This window comes from Centropristis striata, chromosome 3 (genome assembly GCF_030273125.1).
Source record: "Centropristis striata isolate RG_2023a ecotype Rhode Island chromosome 3, C.striata_1.0, whole genome shotgun sequence".
Lineage (NCBI taxonomy): Eukaryota > Metazoa > Chordata > Actinopteri > Perciformes > Serranidae > Centropristis > Centropristis striata.
The window spans coordinates 37,885,889-37,904,951 of record NC_081519.1 but is presented as its reverse complement, the minus strand read 5'-3'; the positions used below and the strand labels follow the sequence as shown (position 1 = coordinate 37,904,951).

Below are 19,063 nucleotides of genomic sequence, written 5' to 3'. Positions count from 1 at the left end.
ACACAACCTGTTACATTTATAACAACTCACAAAAAACAACTACAAAATGATTTTACTATTTTTTTTCTGAGTTTGTCCAGATATTTAAATGAAAGGCTATTTTCTACGGAAGCGTATTGCTGCCACCCTTATAAAAAAAAAATCTCCTCCATTTATCTCGTTATAACGAGAAACTATCATTATCTCAAAATAACGTGATAGTATCTCGTTATAACGAGAAACTTTTATTATCTCGTTATAACGAGAAACTGTCATTATCTCGAAATAACGTGATAGTATCTCGTTATAACGAGATAAATGGAGGATATATTTTTTTTATAAGGGTGGCAGCAATACGCTTCCGTAATTTTCTCTAATACAAAGATTGAAAATAGACCTTCTGTTAACTATAAAGAGCCACATTGCATATAAGTGCAAAAGTTTTTTTTTTTTTTTTTTTAACTTAAAGAGCCTGTGATGATCTTTAAATTATGAACTTAGACCATTCCCAAGAAAGGCTCTATCTGTGCTCACTGTCAGCTTACTTACGCAAAAAAACAAAAACAAATAGAGATTGTCAAAATAAAAGCTTATATTAAAGATGACAGTGATATGCATCTATGCAGATTATCGTTCACCAATGAATCTATATATAGATCTCTATCAATGTATTGTTACACCCCTAGTCATAATTGCTAAATAATCTCCTTTAAAGTGAATCAAAACCTGTCCGCCATCATGCAGTCTGCATTTAATTTTTTTATTTTCTGAAATGATGACCCACTCACTGTACATTATCTCTTACTCAGTTGATCCTTTGTCTTCACAGAAATGAAAGGACAATAACCCTTAAGAGTGACATGTATACAGCATCAATAAAGCACATGTAGAGAAAACACTAAAAGTTAACAAAGTTTATTACATGTTTATATACAAACAACCCTGCAAGGCACACCTTTGTTTAAATAAGAATATACAATACATTTTATTCTTGAAAGCAAACAGGTTTTAGTGTTGAAATATATATTAATACAAGTCTGTTTAGTGATGGACACAGAGAGAAGGCCCCATGTTGTGGATGGTCAGTCGACACAAAGATTAAAGAAAAAAACAAAACACTTTATGATGTAAACAACTCAACATCTTTTATATGATAAATTGACATATTTAAATGTTGGACAAATTGAGTAGAAAATGGGCCATCTGTGGCTTTCTGGAGGCCATTCCTCCTTTTTCATGATTAAATTATGAAGTACAGACAAAAACCATGTACTAGTTTATTAAAGAGCTAGTTGAATTGTACTTGAAAGCAGAAGAAGTAGCTTAGCCGGACTGGAACTCTTTCAGTAAACTGTTTGTGATCCATCAATTCATGATTATGGAACAACCTTTGTCAGTAGGAAGCTAAAAGCACAAGAGCTCTTATTTTGTACTTCACATGGGCATATGAAAATAAACTGCTGAGTCACATTGACTGACTGAGGCCCTCCAGACTCAAGGAAGGTTTCTCTTTTGTTAGGAAAATTACAAGTTTTAATCTAATTCATTGGTTAAGCTCAAACGTAATTACAAAAAAAGCCTTTTATATTATACTCTGTTAGTCATTTCTCTTTGTTAGGCCATGGATTAGCATTTTAAACAGGAGAGGAGAGATAAAGAGGAAAATAAACTAACAAGTTGTTCTGCTGCAATGAAACATATATTAAATTTGGCATTCAGACGTTGTTTTCAACAAATAGTATGAATCTTTTTTTCATGAGAATTCAGGGTAAAGGCAACTCAAGCATCCACATAAAAAGCATTTAGTTATAGTTGTTTTCTGTACATTGTTCAGTACAGACTATTGATCATGTAGTCATCAGTCATGTCATTCTGTCACTCCACTGAAGCTGCCTTTAGAAAAAAAAATGTTTGTCCAACATCAATCAGGACATTTGTGAAATAACTTTTGTTATGACAGCTCAAAGCACATAAAGCAAAGACTGAAAGATGAAAGGATGCTCATGACAAAGGCCTGCTGTGACTCATGAAACAAAACAAAACAAAACTGAACAATGGGGCAAAAAACATAAAATGTTTGGGACTTCAAGCTTAGAAACATTAAGATGCAGGCTGTCACTTCACACAGTTTGCCCTCATAAAGTGTGATGACCCACTGTAACGGATTTGACAGATGTCAGATCCACTAAGCGGCCGCTGACTTACTCCATCTATAAAACCTCTCTTTACCATACAACTACAAGTTCAACAAAGGTCCATCAATGTTGCAGTTTTCTCTCCGTCCCCTTAGAAAGACCAGCAGGTGCCCGACCAGAATTGATCATTTTAGAGGCCTAGGAGGGCTGAAAAGAAGGGGGTTAGTCAGCATCTTTTCCTGGGCCACATCCTACGGTGTTTCAGAGTCTTCTGGCTGTGTGTTTTATTGAATATTCCTATTGCTGATGTTCCAGGTGGCTGGCCGTTATCATGCCAGGAGGCCAAGTCGCTTCACCTTAGCAGACAGGAAAGAGTGGATGATGAAGACTATGATCTTGGGGCAAGAGTGGAGGTCCAGTTGCTGGAAGAAGAGATAAGTTTAGTAGTTTAGAGAGCAGGAAATGTGAAAGAAAAGGAAATCATTAATTATTCAACATCTTTGCATGTTTAAATACATTTTGAAGGAAAAAATGGAATAGCTCTCTTAATCAGTGGTGGAAGAAGTAATCAGATCCTTTAGTGAAAGTTCTAAAACGACACTTTAGGAATACTCCACTAACAGGAAAAGTAACAGTATTGTTATCAACTAGATCAGAGGTGTCAAACTCTGGCCCGCGGGCCAAATTTGGCCCGCAGTAAAATTATATTTGGCCCGCAAGGAAATACCAAATGACAACCAGAGCTGGCCCGCCGGTATTATACAGCGCAAATAATCCCAGAAAATCCCAGAATGCTCTGCTCGTGTTTTGGCTTGAACACAGTAGATCAATGTGTAGCAAACTGAGCACCAATTAAAGTTGTCTTTATGCTCTTTTTCTTGCTAGTCCAAGGCATGGGCTTGAATGGTTGCACATTCATTGAAGGATATTATTATTAGTCATTTGGTTTATTATTGTTATTTTATTCTTACATTTATTTTTAGCCTGTGGAAAAAGATTGTGTTAAAGATACTGTTAAATTTAAATTTAAAGAAGGCCGCATTTAAAATAAAGGGACATACGATTTTTATTTAAATTTTATTTAAGAAATGAATGCCATTGATGTGTTTGTTTGTTTTATTTGATATTAGATTTTGCATGTTTGCAATATTAAGTTATATCAAGCTTTGCTTATTCCATTTCGTTTGAACTTGTTTAGGTCAATTTTTTCAATAAATATCAATGTTGGCCCGCGACTTTGTCCAAGTTTTACATTTTGGCCCACTGTGTATTTGAGTTTGACACCCCTGAACTAGATGTACATAAAGTTTGAAACGGACAGTAAGTAATTAAATGACTCGTACAGAAAAAAATTTGCTTTTTTGGATTAATATTACAGCGGCATTAATGTCTGTGTTGCAGTTTGTAAACCCATTGAAATGACCTAGTTTTCTGCATTTATTTTATCATAAAATGTGATCTTATCTGCATCTAAGTCCCACGTATAGACATACACAATGTGCTAAACCTAATGCCACTCAAACAGTTTTAATATTTCATGTCTTTATATAACACATCTATTTAATATTCATCGTACTGAGTATGGAAAAAGTAAGTGAACTCTTGGATTTAATTACTGGTCGAACGTATTTTGGCAGCAATAACCTCAATCAAGCGCTTCCGGTAGCTGCTGATCGATCAGACCTGCACAACGTTCAGGAGGAGTTTTAAACCCTTCTTTGTTACAGTACTGCTTTAGCTCAGCTGTGATGTTAGGATGGCTGGTGTCTATTTGATTGAGGTCTGACATTAACCTGTAGGATACCTTGATAAACTTAGGAATTCTTTTTTTTTCTCAATGATGGCGAGCGGTCCAGACGTTTTTCTATACTTGGGACTTAAATCAGATCAAATTCTATGAATGCAGAAAACTAGATGATTTCAAAGGGTTCACATACTTTTTCTTTCAACTGTAGACGTATAAGGTTGAGCTTATTTAACCCATTTAGGCCTAAAACGCCTGGAAAACTGCCTGTAAAACCTCCGGGCGATTTTAAAATAACCCCCTAAAACCTGAAGTTTTTCTGGAAATTCAACAGAAGTGTCAACGCTTCCTACTAAATAATAGATTTTTCAGCCTCTGTAGCAGATAGAAATGAAATTCAAAAAGTATTTGAGAGCTTATACAAATACTACAAAACGACGTATCCGCTTTCCCGGCTTCAATGGGTTAACTTACAGCAGAAGCTTATGCCTTGACAATGCATCATATTGTACATGATCATCAAAATAATCCTGTTTTTTTGTAGTTTGTTCAACAAATTTGGAGCAGAGAGTACATTAACTGCCTTTGAAACATAGTAGAGTGGAAGTGTAATGTTACGTAACATGGAAATACTCAAGTTAAGTACAAGTAACATTAATTTGTACACTAATTGGGTTAATAAATTCAGTTATATTCCACCCGTTGCCTTTTAATACAGTTATCCAGTAAATTGCCTTCAATAACTCTCACCAGCTGTCACGTCTGATAACAACAACTGCAGCTAACTTCTAAATATTTAATATAACAGCTCAAATTTATATTGGTAATGGCATTAAAATGCTTCATGCAGAGTAACAGTAACTTACAATCTCAGCCTCCGGGCCCCCGAAGTCGAGGAACATCATGCGAACTCCATCATCTGAGGACATTCTTAGGCGCTCAAAGGGCTGCTGAAGCAGAATACTTTTTCTGACACCCATCTCTTCTGTGAATAGTGTGAAACCCTCATCAATGTGGACTCCCAGGGTACACTCCTTCCCATTCCAACTACAGGCTGCCGGGGTAGAAAAGAAGAACAGGGCTTACATAGAGGCGGAAAAAAGGAAGGTAATGAAGTGATTTTACAGATGAAGGTGTCCTCAAAAAGCTCTGCATCACATATTTCATGTGTTCTCATTTTGTTGTTGATGCAGAGCCCTGAATTTTTGGCTGTAACCAATGACTGTGACACTTAAATAATGCTCATTGTTAAGAAAAGATAATAGGTTTTAAATGGAACATTTGTCCTAATTCTGATACTAAAATTAGACAATTTGAGGTTTTAGGCTGAAAGTTTTTGCACCACCTCATGCTACCAGCAGAGGGCAATGTAACAGCATTACAGCACTGCACACAATATTGTTTTACAAAGTAGGATTACTAAATTACCAAAAAGAAACTTTGATGACTAAAATGAAGAATGTAGATCATACAGCTGTTCTCTTCATAAAAAAAATCTATTACCAAAAGCTTTTCCTTTCAAAAAAACAGTCTTTTATAAGCATGCAGCCAGGAGAAATCTCCAGAGATTGAGGACATTTTGCTACAAACTACAGTCTCTAAATCTTTGTGCAGGAAACAATAAATCTTAACTCCTCATCCTGCTTTGTGAGGATGAGACCCATTATATTATCAGATGTGTGTATGTGTGTGGGAAAAGAAACTCTGCATTGTGGCCAAGCAGTAATTGTTTGGATTAAACAGATTTCAGGTATATTCAGGTACATTATATAAGATATGACTGAGAAGTTTGTTCCACATAATAAGCATTGAGCATTTGATCGTCAACACATCACAATTGAAAATGAAGGCAGATTTTACTGCAACTTTAACAGCTTGCCTTGTATTAGTCAGTGAAAAAGACCTGTCAGTTAATTTTAGAGTGACAGCAGTGTTGTGCTTGGACATTTGGTAGAGGGACTCCCCTTTTATTCATATTTCGATCACAGATTTTGCCTAAGAAAAGCACTTTTTGTTGATGCAAAATAACATATGTCTAGCAAGCATTCTCTTCAGGGGGAATTTTAACAATGATCTGCCTACAGATGTACTGTTGAAACATTATTTAGGTATTTCGGGAACAATTAAAGAAACTACAAGAGACTTCACTTTTGTGTTTATTTTGGCGCCCCCTGTGGACAAAAGTGGCAGTGTTTCCATTAGCACCACTCCCTCATGTTGTAAAGATCTTGATCTGGCTAACACCTGCATTTGTTTTGGAAACAAGAGAAAGGAAGACAAAACTATTTTCCACTGTTTACAGTATTTAAAGCAAAATGTCCTCTTGCTTCCTTTTAATGTACTACTCACTGCAACTCTGCTTGGGAAAGTGTAAACACATTTTTTTCTAGTCTGCATGCCATAAATAATTTTGTCTGATTTTGCAGGGAATCAGACCCAGGGACACTTGTTTGCTTATATAGGTAATATAGAGGAAAAGCAGTAATTTCAGTCTGTTTCATAACCAAATAAAAGTCCCTTATAGTTGCTTTAAATTGACTTTAAATTATTTTGTTTCTAATACTCATCATTAATTAACATGGCCTTACTTTGAACTACTAATAGAGGCAGCCATTGCAACCTGAATTAGCATAACTGGCCTAAACACACTTCTTTCTCTGATATGCCTTTCATCATGTGGCACTTAGCTTCATCAAAAGAAACTTGCAGTGCCATGAGAAGAGGGTGACCCCAGTGGGAGTCAAACCTTGAACCTTGGTTGCATCATTCAGAACAAAATTTGAATTTTTCAACTCGTAGGTGGAGAAACTGCGTAGCAAGAATGAAGACAGAGCGGGGAGTTGAACAAAATCTCTGTATCCGTACCCGTGGTGACCTCCTTGATGAGCTCAGCAGCATTATGGCAACCCTCCACCAGCAGATGAGTCCAGGTGGACAGCTCCTTGGCAGAATCCACCCTGAACACATGCGTCTCCACGCCTTGCTTCGTGCCCGAACGCAGGCCAAATGAGAGGTCAGAGTCCAGCAGAGGGGAACTTTTTCCTGGGCCGGAGTGGACCAATCTTAAGGGAAAAGGATAAAGTGTAAGAAAAGCACGGATGATAAAGAGGGTGATTAAGATTCTTAGAAAACGAGGACCCAGAGGAGTGAATGAAGGTGTGTGCTTGTTTGTGTGTTACAGAGAAAGTGGGATCTGGAGTGCACTGGAGAGAAAGAAGGGAGGAATAACACATGAGTCATAGGTTCTGGTTCCACTAATGTTTTCCAAATGAATGTGACGTTATAAGGCAAAATGTCCAACAGTCCAGCTATGGAAAGAGTGAGCAAGTGTGCTCTGAGTGGGCCAAAATAAGCCACGGGCAGGTCTGTTAACTCAAAACTGCGCTGCTCAGGGTGGAGGACAGACGTTTATGTAATGCCAAATGTGCTATGCATGCTCATAATTATTGAGTAAAGTATGAAGTGTATGTGTGTATATGCAAGAGTTTCAACCTGGTAGCAATGAGCGGGTGACTCTTGGTGGGGTTGCTGAGGCTCTCTTTGCTTTCAGGCAAGGAGGGGTACAGGAGCAGGTCTTTGTCGGTCAACATGGCCAGTACTGGTTTCTCTGGACCCTGGGTCACCTGCACATTGGTAGCACAGTTGAAGAAATAAATTGAACTCAATCATATGGTGCTTTATGATCAGCATACATGTCAAATATATTAGAATAGCAAGACGATATATGAATCTGGGACCTAATTCTCTCATAACCATAAAGTTATGTGCATGTGTTTTCTGTAGTTCTGTGTTGCTGCATGCACTTTAAGACATGACTTGACTTTGTGTTAGAAAGTTATTAAAAATTCGAAGCCTGGTTGAGGGAGTTGGTAGGAATCCTCCATATTGAAAAACTGAGGTACGAGATATCCGTCAACTTACATAAATTCTATGGTGTATGGAGACCTATACTGGAGCACTTGAAGCTATAGTTAACCCCCCTAAAGTGTACCTAGTCTGACGTATTTGACTCACTCAAGTGGACACTCACTTTTGACATTATACTGTGCCTCTTTGTTTGTAATTTGTTTTGGTATGTTATGGTATTTGTCAAGTTTTTTATTTTATTTTTCTGTCTCATTTATTTATTCACCTATATTTCTATTTTATTTATTACTATTATTATTATTACCGTGTGTTCTTGAAATGTACCTATTGTGACATTTGATACACTTAAGTGGGCATTCGATTCTGACATTATATTGTGTATACTTTGTTTTGATATGTCATAGTTTGTGTCTAATTTTTATTTATTTGCCTTTTATTATTATCTTTATTATTTGTGTATGTATGTTATTTGTCACTCTAAAAATTGACCAATAAAAATATTTTGAAAAAAAAAAAAAAGAAAGTTATTAACCTAAGAAAGACATGAAAAAAAGCATATAGCACAGCATAAAAGGCATACAAACAATATTAACAAACATTTAAACAATGCAAAAATACTGGAGAACATCTGTATTGTTGCATACCTGCTCTGTAATCCAGCCCAGATGTTTGACCTCCATGCCAAGCTGCATGCTCTTCATCTCCTCCTTCACTCTTGGTAAAAGGTTGGCAGAGCCAGCCTGGATGGCATTGTACCAGGACTGAGCCATTGCTGGGTCTTTTGCCCGCAGGAACACAGAGTTCTTTCTGCTGGACGAAATCACTTCGAAATACCTGGCAAATGAGATGAGAGGGGAAGAGAGAGAGGGAAGCAAGCGGGGAGGGAAAAAAGGGTGAAAAGGGGCAGTTAGAGAAATAAAAGACAAATGGCGAAGAGAGAAAAGCTTAAGGGTGAAGAGAAAGTTTCAGATATTAACAAAGAGAATGTGTGAAGAAGATGGGGTAAGAAGTATTTCTAATATCCTCTCAGAGCCAATTTGTTATTTTCAGGTTGTTCGGAAAATCTAAATATTACGTAAACTTCATTCTGTACCTGTTTTCTGTGTCCGGGGGGCATTGTTTTCGTGACACCTGGCACATCTTCAGCGGGATGCTGCGGGGCTCCTTCACCTCAGCAGGTGAGAGTTCAGTACCCCTCTGCGGGGTGGAGGGGGGAGACTCCCAGGGGAGGGCGGCCCCAGGGGACCCCGAGTTTTTAAAGAAGGCCGACATCTCCTTGATGTATTTCACTGAGGCACAGCGAGAGAGAAAGAGAAAGAGAGAGAGAGAATTAGATAAAGCGGACAGGCAGAAGAAGTACAAGAGGATAGAGGAGGGAGAGAAAAAAGAATTTGGGATATGAATATGGAGCCTCCAGGTTCGGAGATGAGTTGAAAGCTGAAGCAGCACTTAACAGCTTTGAAAAGAAATTCATCTGGAAAGAAATTCTCTGTCACTTCAGATTCCTCAGCTTTTATACAAAACTTCAGCTCTCTCATAAAGAAAATAAATGTTCTATGCTCTTAAAAAACACTAATATAATATGATTTACTGAGAAAAAAACATCTATAGTTATTTTAATGATGTATTTTGGTTGTATATGGTGACTGTGGCATGGGTGGGCCTGTCTTGAGCACCAGCTGGAGGCAGAGAGGGGATGTGGTTTCCTCCAGCTGTGCTCTGACACTGTGGCATGGGCGAGGCGTTGGAGAACGCACACACAAGCCAAATTATAAATATCTCAACATTGTCATTTGTAATCTCTGTATGGAAATTGTGCAGAAAATTGCTTTGACTTGTTTTTATTACATTCATGTGATTTGTGAACTTCCTCTTGCATTTCTCTGCACAACAAATTGCCTTTTAGGGCCAAAAGATGTGATTCATTGACTGAAATTGCTTGATTACCGCCAAGAATGACCACTGGCCATCAGTGGTTCTCGTGTTGTCATGCCAACATGAGTCAATACTGTTGCATCGGCATATCCATAATAACAGGAAACAAGAGGTACAAGCACAGGTCAGTGCTTGTCTTGTCGTCATTTTTCCATGGGATACTTTTTTTCATTGTACCCTATATTTATCTATATTTATTTTATGAAGTCCTCATAATTAAAAAAAAAAAAAGTCAACTGCTCTTCTTGGTTTGTTTTTCTATAATCTTATATAATATTCAACATGTTTTGAATATTTCTGCATACTATAGGGCCTATAAACAGTCTTGGGTGTCACTTGTAAGCGAGCCCAATTCTAGTCATGTGTTGATGTTATTCACCATAGTAGCCATTTCATTGCAGGGAGAGCATATTTTGAAACTTGACCTCAGTGTATAAAACAACCTGCTTGGACCTCAAGGATAATCACAGTCAATTTTATAACCACAAACTACAGACTGAGGATGTCTCATTCAGAGGATGTGTGGTTTTTGCGAGGTATACTGACAATAAGGGGGTTTCTCAGCAGTTTCCAGAACAGAATTGGATGCCATCCAATCACAGAAAAATGCTATTATTGCAGATTCTCAAATCAATTCTCTTAAAAAAGGGGAAAGGAATACATCAGGGTTAATAAGCAGTGTATAGTATAAAATAAAAATTACAAAACATTTTCCCATTGATTTCAGACTTTTTCACGTAAATTACAATATCCAATATCTAAATGGCCCATAATTAGAAAATCTGGACAGGATTATTACTTTATAAATTATTAAAAAATGACAGCCTGTTGTGTCATTTTCCAATAAGTGCAACATCCATAATTATAAGAATTATATTGTCTTTTTTTGGCACATCGCCCAGCTCTATTGTGCTCACACAATTTTTCTTTTTTTTACCACTCGCACACCTACATACACCTACACACACACACACACACACACACACACACACACACACACACACACACGGCCTCAGCTCCAGTCCAGTAGGCTGTGGTATGGGTTTGGCAGAAGTAGCCACTGCTGGAGTAAAAATAACCCAGAGGACATGGCAAGGCATGAGGCTGAAGGCTGAAGGCAGAGCTCTGGTTTCACTGGGGAAGTGTGAAGTGCTCTCCTTGCACAGTACAAGAGGCACGTAACCAGAGGGCAAGCAGAGGAGCCACAGCACAGGACAACAGGAGAGACAGAGAGAGAGGCGGGGGGTTCCACCATTCCCCAAAATAGAGCCCATGCCAGCCAGTCAGGCAGGCGGCCATGCAGTTATTTTGTTAAAATGCCAAGCAATACATCACATCTCGGACTGTGAAGTGGATCCTTCCCCTTAATGGTTTTATTTCACCACAAACAGTGTGTACTAGTCATTCAGATTTTATTCCTCTCTTTTATCAGGAGGTGGCAGTGTCTCGGTGACTAAAGAGAGGGTCAAAAGTTAAAGATGAGTCCGAAATGTCTTTGAGAAATAACTGAAACTGTTTGTTTTATCTGTATATTTTAAGTAGAGGCTTTTAGCTTTCACACATAATAGGAGTCTTTCTTGGAAAAGTGTCATATAGAATCTGTTTAAAGGACACGGCCGCTAGGGATGTAAAGCTCACAGGATTGGCATTTAGCCAATGAGAAGGGGCAATGCAGGAAATTACATATGATGAGCAAGGTGAGAGACTGTTTACTTGTTGTCGTGTCCTTGGCACGGTGGAACAACAGTTATCAAATTCCAGTGTCAATCTAAGCCATCTGTAGCCATTCTTACGAAAGCAATCTTTTATTTCAGTCTGATCTGCCACTTCATATAATCAAAAGCTCTGTTTTACAGTGAAATGCAACTTTCTTGTGACCCATGATTGGTTCCAGTGCTATATGCAGACATGTCATATGGAAGAACATCATAAAACTGTGTGCTTTTTATGGCAAAGTAACTGCATGTACTCACACATGAGCGCGGATCAAAACGGTGCAGAAATGTTACATGGTCCACAGCAGGAAATCTGCCAGAACAGTTATGGAAATAAAATGACTCAGGTTCCTTTTTTCAAACGTGATGCCAACATTTAAAACTGGCAGAGCATTTATGTCTGAAGGGGAAATAAGTTGCTGCAGAAGAGGGCATGACCCAAATGCTGAAAACTGTAAAGTAGCTCCTCTGAGTCAGCAGAATGTTCACTGTCTTCCCGTCTGCACCTCTTCTTCTTTTGAAAACTATGATTCTTTCTCAATATTATTGTCCGGGATCTCTAATCTGTCTCTACTCTTTCCCTCTCTTTGGAGATGAGGTCAGTTACCTTTCAGGTTGGTTAGCAAAGCAGATCGCTTCCATATCTGAACGCTAAAAATCTCTCGCTATTAAAGGTTTTTCTCTCCAATCTATAACAAATCAGTGAGAAGAATGACTTTTTCCTCACTTTGGATTAAGAGTATTGAAAAAGCCTGCTTCACATACTCTCCCCATCTGTCTCTATCTCTTGCAGACACACACTCACTCTGGTCTACCAGTATGGTTTCCTGGGAGAAACATTTATGACACACACACACAGTCTGGGTTAAACACAAACACTTACATGGTTCAGCACACATGCAAAGACACACAAATGTGCAAAAAAGTAATGCATATCCAAAAATATCTTTATTTTGTGGAATCCCTGAGGCTGAGTAACATGCTCTTTCAGTTAAACCAACCAGATTTGGCCAAGATCTCTGTCATCCAATCATATCTTTGCTGTCAATATTTCACTTTCCTCTCTATTGTGGTCAGCTGTCACTTCAGGGCGAATTGTCACAACCCTCCTATTCCCCTCCGGTATATAATTTACCATGGCATTTGGACCAATGTCTGAGATCATCATCTGCCTTTTTCTCCATCCAAATCGCTCTTGATTCATCACCGCCACCAGTGTCCAGGCTCTATTGGCTATCCTACACAACTCATGGCTTCTCTACCTGCCTTTGAAATATGCTGATGTCACAATGGGGTCGAAATGACAAAGTCTTTTCTTTCTTTCATTCATTTTTATTTTGAGTTTTTAAAGTCTCTCCTGATTGAAGTTGCATAATGCCACATAAAAATGCACTGCACTTATATAGTCTTTGCAACTATTCAAAGTGCTTAACACTACAGAGTGTTCATTCCCACACATTCATACCTAAATGGTGCCACCACCTGCCATTCATTCATACACCGATGAACGCAGCATCAGGAGCTATTAAGGGTTCAGTATCTTGCCCATGTAGGCTGCATTGGTCAGGGATCGCCCGCCGACTTTCCAATCTGTGGGACACTGCTCTACCAACTGAGCCACAGCCGCATAAAAAGTTAAAAATGATCACAAAGTCACTATAGGAACACTGTATATTTGTAGATGAAAGTTAAAAAAAAAATCTACAACTCCCCTGAATTTGATGAAATAGAAAAAGTCTTACTTTCTCACTTTTCAATTGGAGGATATCATATGGTTTACTTGCCAAATTTAAACTGTGCAGAATCAGCTCAACGAACCAAGAAAAAAAAAAGTGCATTTGTAGACAAAACCAGATGTATTGGGGATGTGTAGACTGGGAACACGGAAGCAGCGAGCAACCAATATGTAGCAGCTACAGCTTTGAAGTAGCTGTCAACTTGCATACGTAATGTTTCATGGAAATGAGCTTCTGTCCATTTGTTCCTGTGCCAACCCATTGATGTTGGTACCAAGGGGAAGCCAACTGCTTCCTTGTTGCTGGACCAAGGCCATTCAAAATTGATGTGGTCAATCTCAATATGGCAGGCTAGGCCACAAGACTGGGAATGGAAATGGGATTGCCTACATTATTGTTTCAAGTGGAAACCATTATAGGAAATCTACTAAACCCTGCAAGGACACTGGAAAAAAAAGAGCTGCAGGATTTCTAAATAAAGTCGTCTTGTGGATGATGATTATTATTATAAGATAAGGAGGTCTCAGTCATGCAATAAGCGCTGCACTCCGAATAATAAAAGTTTCTTGAAAACTTTGTTGGAGAAAGTCAGGAGTGAGAGAGCAAGCATGGCTGTAGGTGATAATACCTGGCATGTAAACAGTGTTCTATTCTCAGTGGTCATTATTCTTTACTATGCAAGACTGAGTTTATGTTTGTGTGTCATGCTGCACAAACTGCAGAACAGAATAGGCTGGGGAAAAACACCAATCATAGCAAGTATAAGGAGATATTTATTTTTGTAAAGAGGCTTTGCTATTCTCCCCAAATAAAAAAAAGATGTGGAAATGATCGCATTGGTGTTTCCCAGATTAGAAATGTCAGGCATTAGCTGTGGCCCCACATAACAAATCGGACGAGATAGCTCTCAAACGGAATGAAAAGGAGGAGAGAGGGATGGAGAATCGAGGGGGGAGGAGGAAAGGAATGAACAACCTAGAAAAGAGAGAGACCGGAAGAAAAAGAAGATTGAGAGAATAAAAAAGAGTGAGACAGGCAATACAGAGAGACCGAACATACAGTTAAGCTCAGCCAGAAATGTTGCCATGAATACCAGTGGCGGCACATTCAATACAGGGCTAAAATTAGCTGAGATGGCACTGTTATTACTTTAGCTTATCTGGCAGCCAGCGAAACTACTTTTGTAGTGTGTGTGTGTCCGCGTGCGTGTGTGTATGAGGAGTTTCTTTGCTTCTTCTGCAGAATCTGCCACTAAGCTTTTCCTGCTAAAGTCTTTACATTGAACCTCGCAAATCCTGACCAGACATTTTCAGCCAATTCAGTTTTGACACAATTCACTTAACTGTGGTTTGAAAAGGGTTTTCTTTTCCAGTTCCCCCGGACAGTCCAAATTGCCAAAGCAAAAGTTTAAATTTTTAAACCGCACTCCGCTTATGCTCTTCATTGTGTTGATTGCCTTATATACGTACACACACGACCACGCTACATTAACCCGACCCTCTGCCTGCACACACACTCTGATGGTTTAAAGGATTCTGAGAATTACTTCTACATGCAATCAGAAAACCACTAAGTTTCTGTAGTTGGCAGTCATTAACATGCTTCATAAAATGTGGTCAAAAAGTCCCATTGGCTTGTAAAATGTGAAACAATGCTCTCAAGCTGAACGCCAGTCCTTCCCTCGCCCCCCCCCAATGGTTACCGTGGGAGCAACTGGAATGTCATTGGCCAGTGAGCGACCTCAGAAGCATGCTGTTGGCTCTGTAAACCATGTCAGACAAAGAATGTCCCAATGTTACACCACCAACGAGGAAAGATGTCTTTGGCCCAAACAACACCATAAATAACTGGAAAATAACAAGAACACTTGCTGTTTTCTTTCAGTACATTGAGGTTAATCAAGGTAAAGGAAGATTAAAGCCATAACCCACTTGAAAAGTCTGCCAATTAGATGGTGTAGAAAATTAGTTTTTTGATGCTCTGAGATGGTTGTGGGTTGTGCAGAACACGTTGCAACTAAATATTAGAAACATTATGCTTATTTTTCACAGCTTAAGTAAACAAACTTGTGGATGCAAAAAAAGGAACATGTGAAGGATTGAGCCTCCATGGATGATGTAATCAGCCAATATTAGCTAATTTCAGATCATATCAACATGTGGTGGAGGATAAGTAACAGAAATCGCAGTAAGGTGTACAGTATACTGCAGCTTTCAATTTGCAATATGTAATTATCTGCCTCTTAACCCATTGAGGCCTGAAACACGTGTAAAACCTCTGGGCGATTTTAAAATCAGCCCCTAAAACCTGAAGTTTTTCTGGAAATTCAACAGAAGTGTCAACGCTAAATAATCTACTAAATAATAGATTTTTCAGCCTCTGTAGCAGATAGAAATGAAATTCTAAAAGTATTTGAGAGCTTATACAAATACTACAAAACAACATAACGCTTTTCAGGCTTCAATGGGTTAATCATAACAAAGGCAATGCCATCATTGCAGGCAGGTTCTCCAGGTTAGAATTACTTCAGTGTTCATCGTTCAGGAGGTTTTTATCAGGAGCCAAATTATCCAAAGGGTTCTTCTCCTCTCCAAAACAAATGAACACAATACTCAAAACTGGCAAAAACACTCAACAGGGCAGTGTCAACCAAAAAATCAGTTTCTGCGATACAGAAATACGGGCTGCAACTGAACAGCTGCTAAAGTTTGCTCAGCTTGTTTCTCTGATAGCTTACGATCCAAGCGTCTGATGACTGAAATCCTTCTGATTAAAAATCAGAAATCTGATTAAAATTTGTAGTTAAAATCAACCAAAACTCTAAAGTGTATAGTAAAAATGTGGCTGAAAAATGAATGACAAGGCAACCACACCATGAATGTGTGCACAAAGGGGATAAGACACAGTCGACAGGTGAATTTAAGTATACAACTCAACAAAATAAATGCACAGGTTCAGCTGTTATTATTTATTTTGGCAGGGAAAAGTTACATAAAATAATTTTAAGGGATCCTTGTAATGAAGTGAAAGAGTGGCACAAAGACCGGACCACCAATTTAGCAGGGGCCCCGGACCAGGGTAGCAGGGTTCAGAGGGGGCCTGTTAAGCAAACTTGACGGCACAGAGGGAGAGACGGTCTAAGGGAGTCGTGATTTAATAAAGCTATGTTATTTTGCGGGTTAAGATCTGTTTGTGCTACAAACCAAATCAGATTCCTGATCTACCAAACCCTCAGGTGGTGCTTATGTTTCTTTAAATCACGTGTTTACATGTGCAAATGAATAAAAGTGCACGCCCATGTCTCCTTAGAGTGATCTCTGTGAGATTGTGTACAGTTAATAAATGTTGGGTGTATGTGTCCCCAGTGTTTCGCTGATTAATGCATGTCTCTTTCTGGCAGCGTCAGTCAGCCGAAGAAGATTTCCCCTGTTCTGAATGATTTAGATAAGTTCATTGTTCCTATAGCCCATCTCATTAAAATCATGGATAAATGCCAACTGTGGGGGGTGGGGAGGTTGGGGGGTGGAAGGTATGGAGAGAGAGAGAGAGAGAGAGAGAGAGAGAGAGAGAGAGAGAGAGAGAGAGAGAGAGCATCAAATCAGACTTTTAAACTAATTCACATACTGCCAAAGCACAGATTTGATTACTTTGCATAGTGTGTCAGGAGAGTTAATTATCCTAATTCAACAAAGTGAAAGTGAAGGAAACTTGAGCAGGATCTGGCAGAGGACAAGAACAGAGTGAAAGGGAGGTTGAGCGGCAGACATTTCCACTTCACTTTCCAACTTTTTTTTATTTTTTCATTTGGAGCCTGGAGATCTAAATACAAAGAAACTCAATTTACTACTTTTAGGTTCATGTATACTTGCGCAGCGTGATTTTAAACGGCTACTTGCTGTGCGGCTTATGAACCTCATTTCCAGTTTGTTTTTCGTCCGTAATGAGGTAAGGGAAAGTGATGTAGGTTATTACGTCCGAGTGTATATGAAATCCTAAGTTGAATAAACTGTGGTTGGTTGGTACATCAACCATTTTTAGAAACGCTGGAAAAGTAATTTATTCATCTTTGTGTGAATTTGATTGCATATATAGATATCGTCTTCTGAAAACTAACTGCACACATTCACATCCTCCCGTGCTTATTACCCTCCCCTCCTCCACCCACTTACATGCACATGCTGCACAATACTGTGAGACGGTTCAGTGGAGTCGAGGCCTGTAATGAAGTGAAAGAGTGGCACAAAGACCGGGCCACCAATTTACCAGGGGCCCCGGACCAGGGTAGCAGGGTTCAGAGGGGGCCTGTTAAGCAAACTTGACGGCACAGAGGGAGAGACGGTCTAAGGGAGTCGTGATTTAATAAAGCTATGTTATTTTGCGGGTTAATCCATCCCCTCGCCCAGTCTAAGCACAATGTCCTCACGGGCCAGCAGCTCTGCAGGAAAAGGAGACGAGCTTTGTGTCAAGAGGGTTAGAGGTTTCAAACCAGGGCTACGCAGAGAAATTCAGGACAGAAACACAGTAAATACAGTTCACCCCAGACTGCAGGAGAAGATGAGTGGTGTGGACAGGAATGTAATAACACCCCATTATGATGTAATTTAAATACACACACTAAAAATTGACTTTGCTGCTCCTAAAGCACTTTTTATCAAACGTTTTTGAGAGAGTAATGTATAGTGGCAACACATTTGCAACACTGCAAAAAGGGACATGTATTTGTTTGCTTTTTTATGCAAATAAAGCCTTCATATTACTGTGTTAAAACTCTGTCACTTTTACTATATGCACACAACAAAACAGAAGCTAGAGGACAGAAAAGCTGTCCTGGCATGATACAATCTTTAAACAAATACCTCTACTGTGGATTTTTCCAAATAACTTGCAGCAACAAAGTAAAAGTTTGACTTTTCTGAGCGATGGCAACATTTGTGATTGTTTACCTTTAAGAATTGGAGCACCAGATGGGTGGGATATATTTCTCTGAAAGTGCCAAATACGCTGTTAGTAACATCACACATCTCGTGTCCTGGGAAGACCCAGATCTGGTGGATATGTGAGAATCCCAAATTGAAGGGTTTTTTTAACCAGGAAAGAGGCACAACATCAACTTATCTAGGTCAGTGTAAAGAAAGTATAGACTTTAGACAACCGCATACTGTACTGGTGTGGAGTACGCCAAGTGAGCTGTGTGTGTGTCTGGAAATGGAAGCTGGAAAGAACTGGCTGGCTATTTTTCCGTGAGCTTCTAAACACTGGAAAATGTGCAGATAAATTATTTTAACCCTTCTCTTTGATTTCTCAGTTTTACAGACATCTTGACTCATCTCATGCAAAAAGAAAAAGAAAAAGAAAAAGGAGCAAAAATAAGTTTTATCTTCAAATGGGATTACTTTGGATCAGGAAAGGTTAACTGGAGTACAGAATTGAACAGAATTCCATTTGACACCAATTTAATCTGACTACATTCACACTGAACTGCTCCACAAAACAACTCTATATCTAGATAATGATACATCTGAAATTAAGAAAAGCCTTTATCTCTTTACTGTTAAATAAGTCATCTCTATCTATCAGAGCTGAAAAGAATAAAGCAAAGGGAGACTTGAGAACAAAGATCCAATAGGTATGAAACAGGAGGGATGTGGCTGAGGGATTCAGTCAGGCTACAGGGGGATGGTTTATTTTCAAAGTAATAATTATACTGTCACAGGAGCGAGAGCCAGAAAGTTTTAATTAGGTGATAAAGTACATGCATGTCCTTGGCAGAACTGTACATCTCCAGCACCAACACCGGTTTTGTTCATACATCTTCACACTGACATCAAAAGCATGAATTTTGAGCAGGGAATCCTAGTTGAGATTCTGATCACATAGTCAAATGTGTTTATTAATTGTGCACAGGCTCATCAGAAACCTCCCGTGTTTGATTTCACATGGTCCTAACTGGAA

The 19,063-nt window shown here is 38.9% G+C and overlaps 1 protein-coding gene across 1 annotated transcript in view; it reads right to left on the bottom strand.

Annotated features, from left to right (window-relative positions):
• Window positions 1-878: 878 nt before the first annotated feature.
• snta1 (syntrophin, alpha 1) overlaps window positions 879-19,063 on the bottom strand; it is a 38,237-nt gene continuing 20,052 nt past the window's right edge. The window contains exons 3-8 of the mRNA XM_059330154.1: window positions 8,819-9,014; window positions 8,370-8,559; window positions 7,351-7,481; window positions 6,724-6,920; window positions 4,725-4,912; window positions 879-2,536 (exon numbers count right to left, since the gene is read on the bottom strand). Coding sequence (XP_059186137.1) covers window positions 2,444-2,536; window positions 4,725-4,912; window positions 6,724-6,920; window positions 7,351-7,481; window positions 8,370-8,559; window positions 8,819-9,014 — 995 coding nt within the window. The 3' untranslated portion in view covers window positions 879-2,443. The remainder of the gene's footprint in view (window positions 2,537-4,724; window positions 4,913-6,723; window positions 6,921-7,350; window positions 7,482-8,369; window positions 8,560-8,818; window positions 9,015-19,063) is intronic.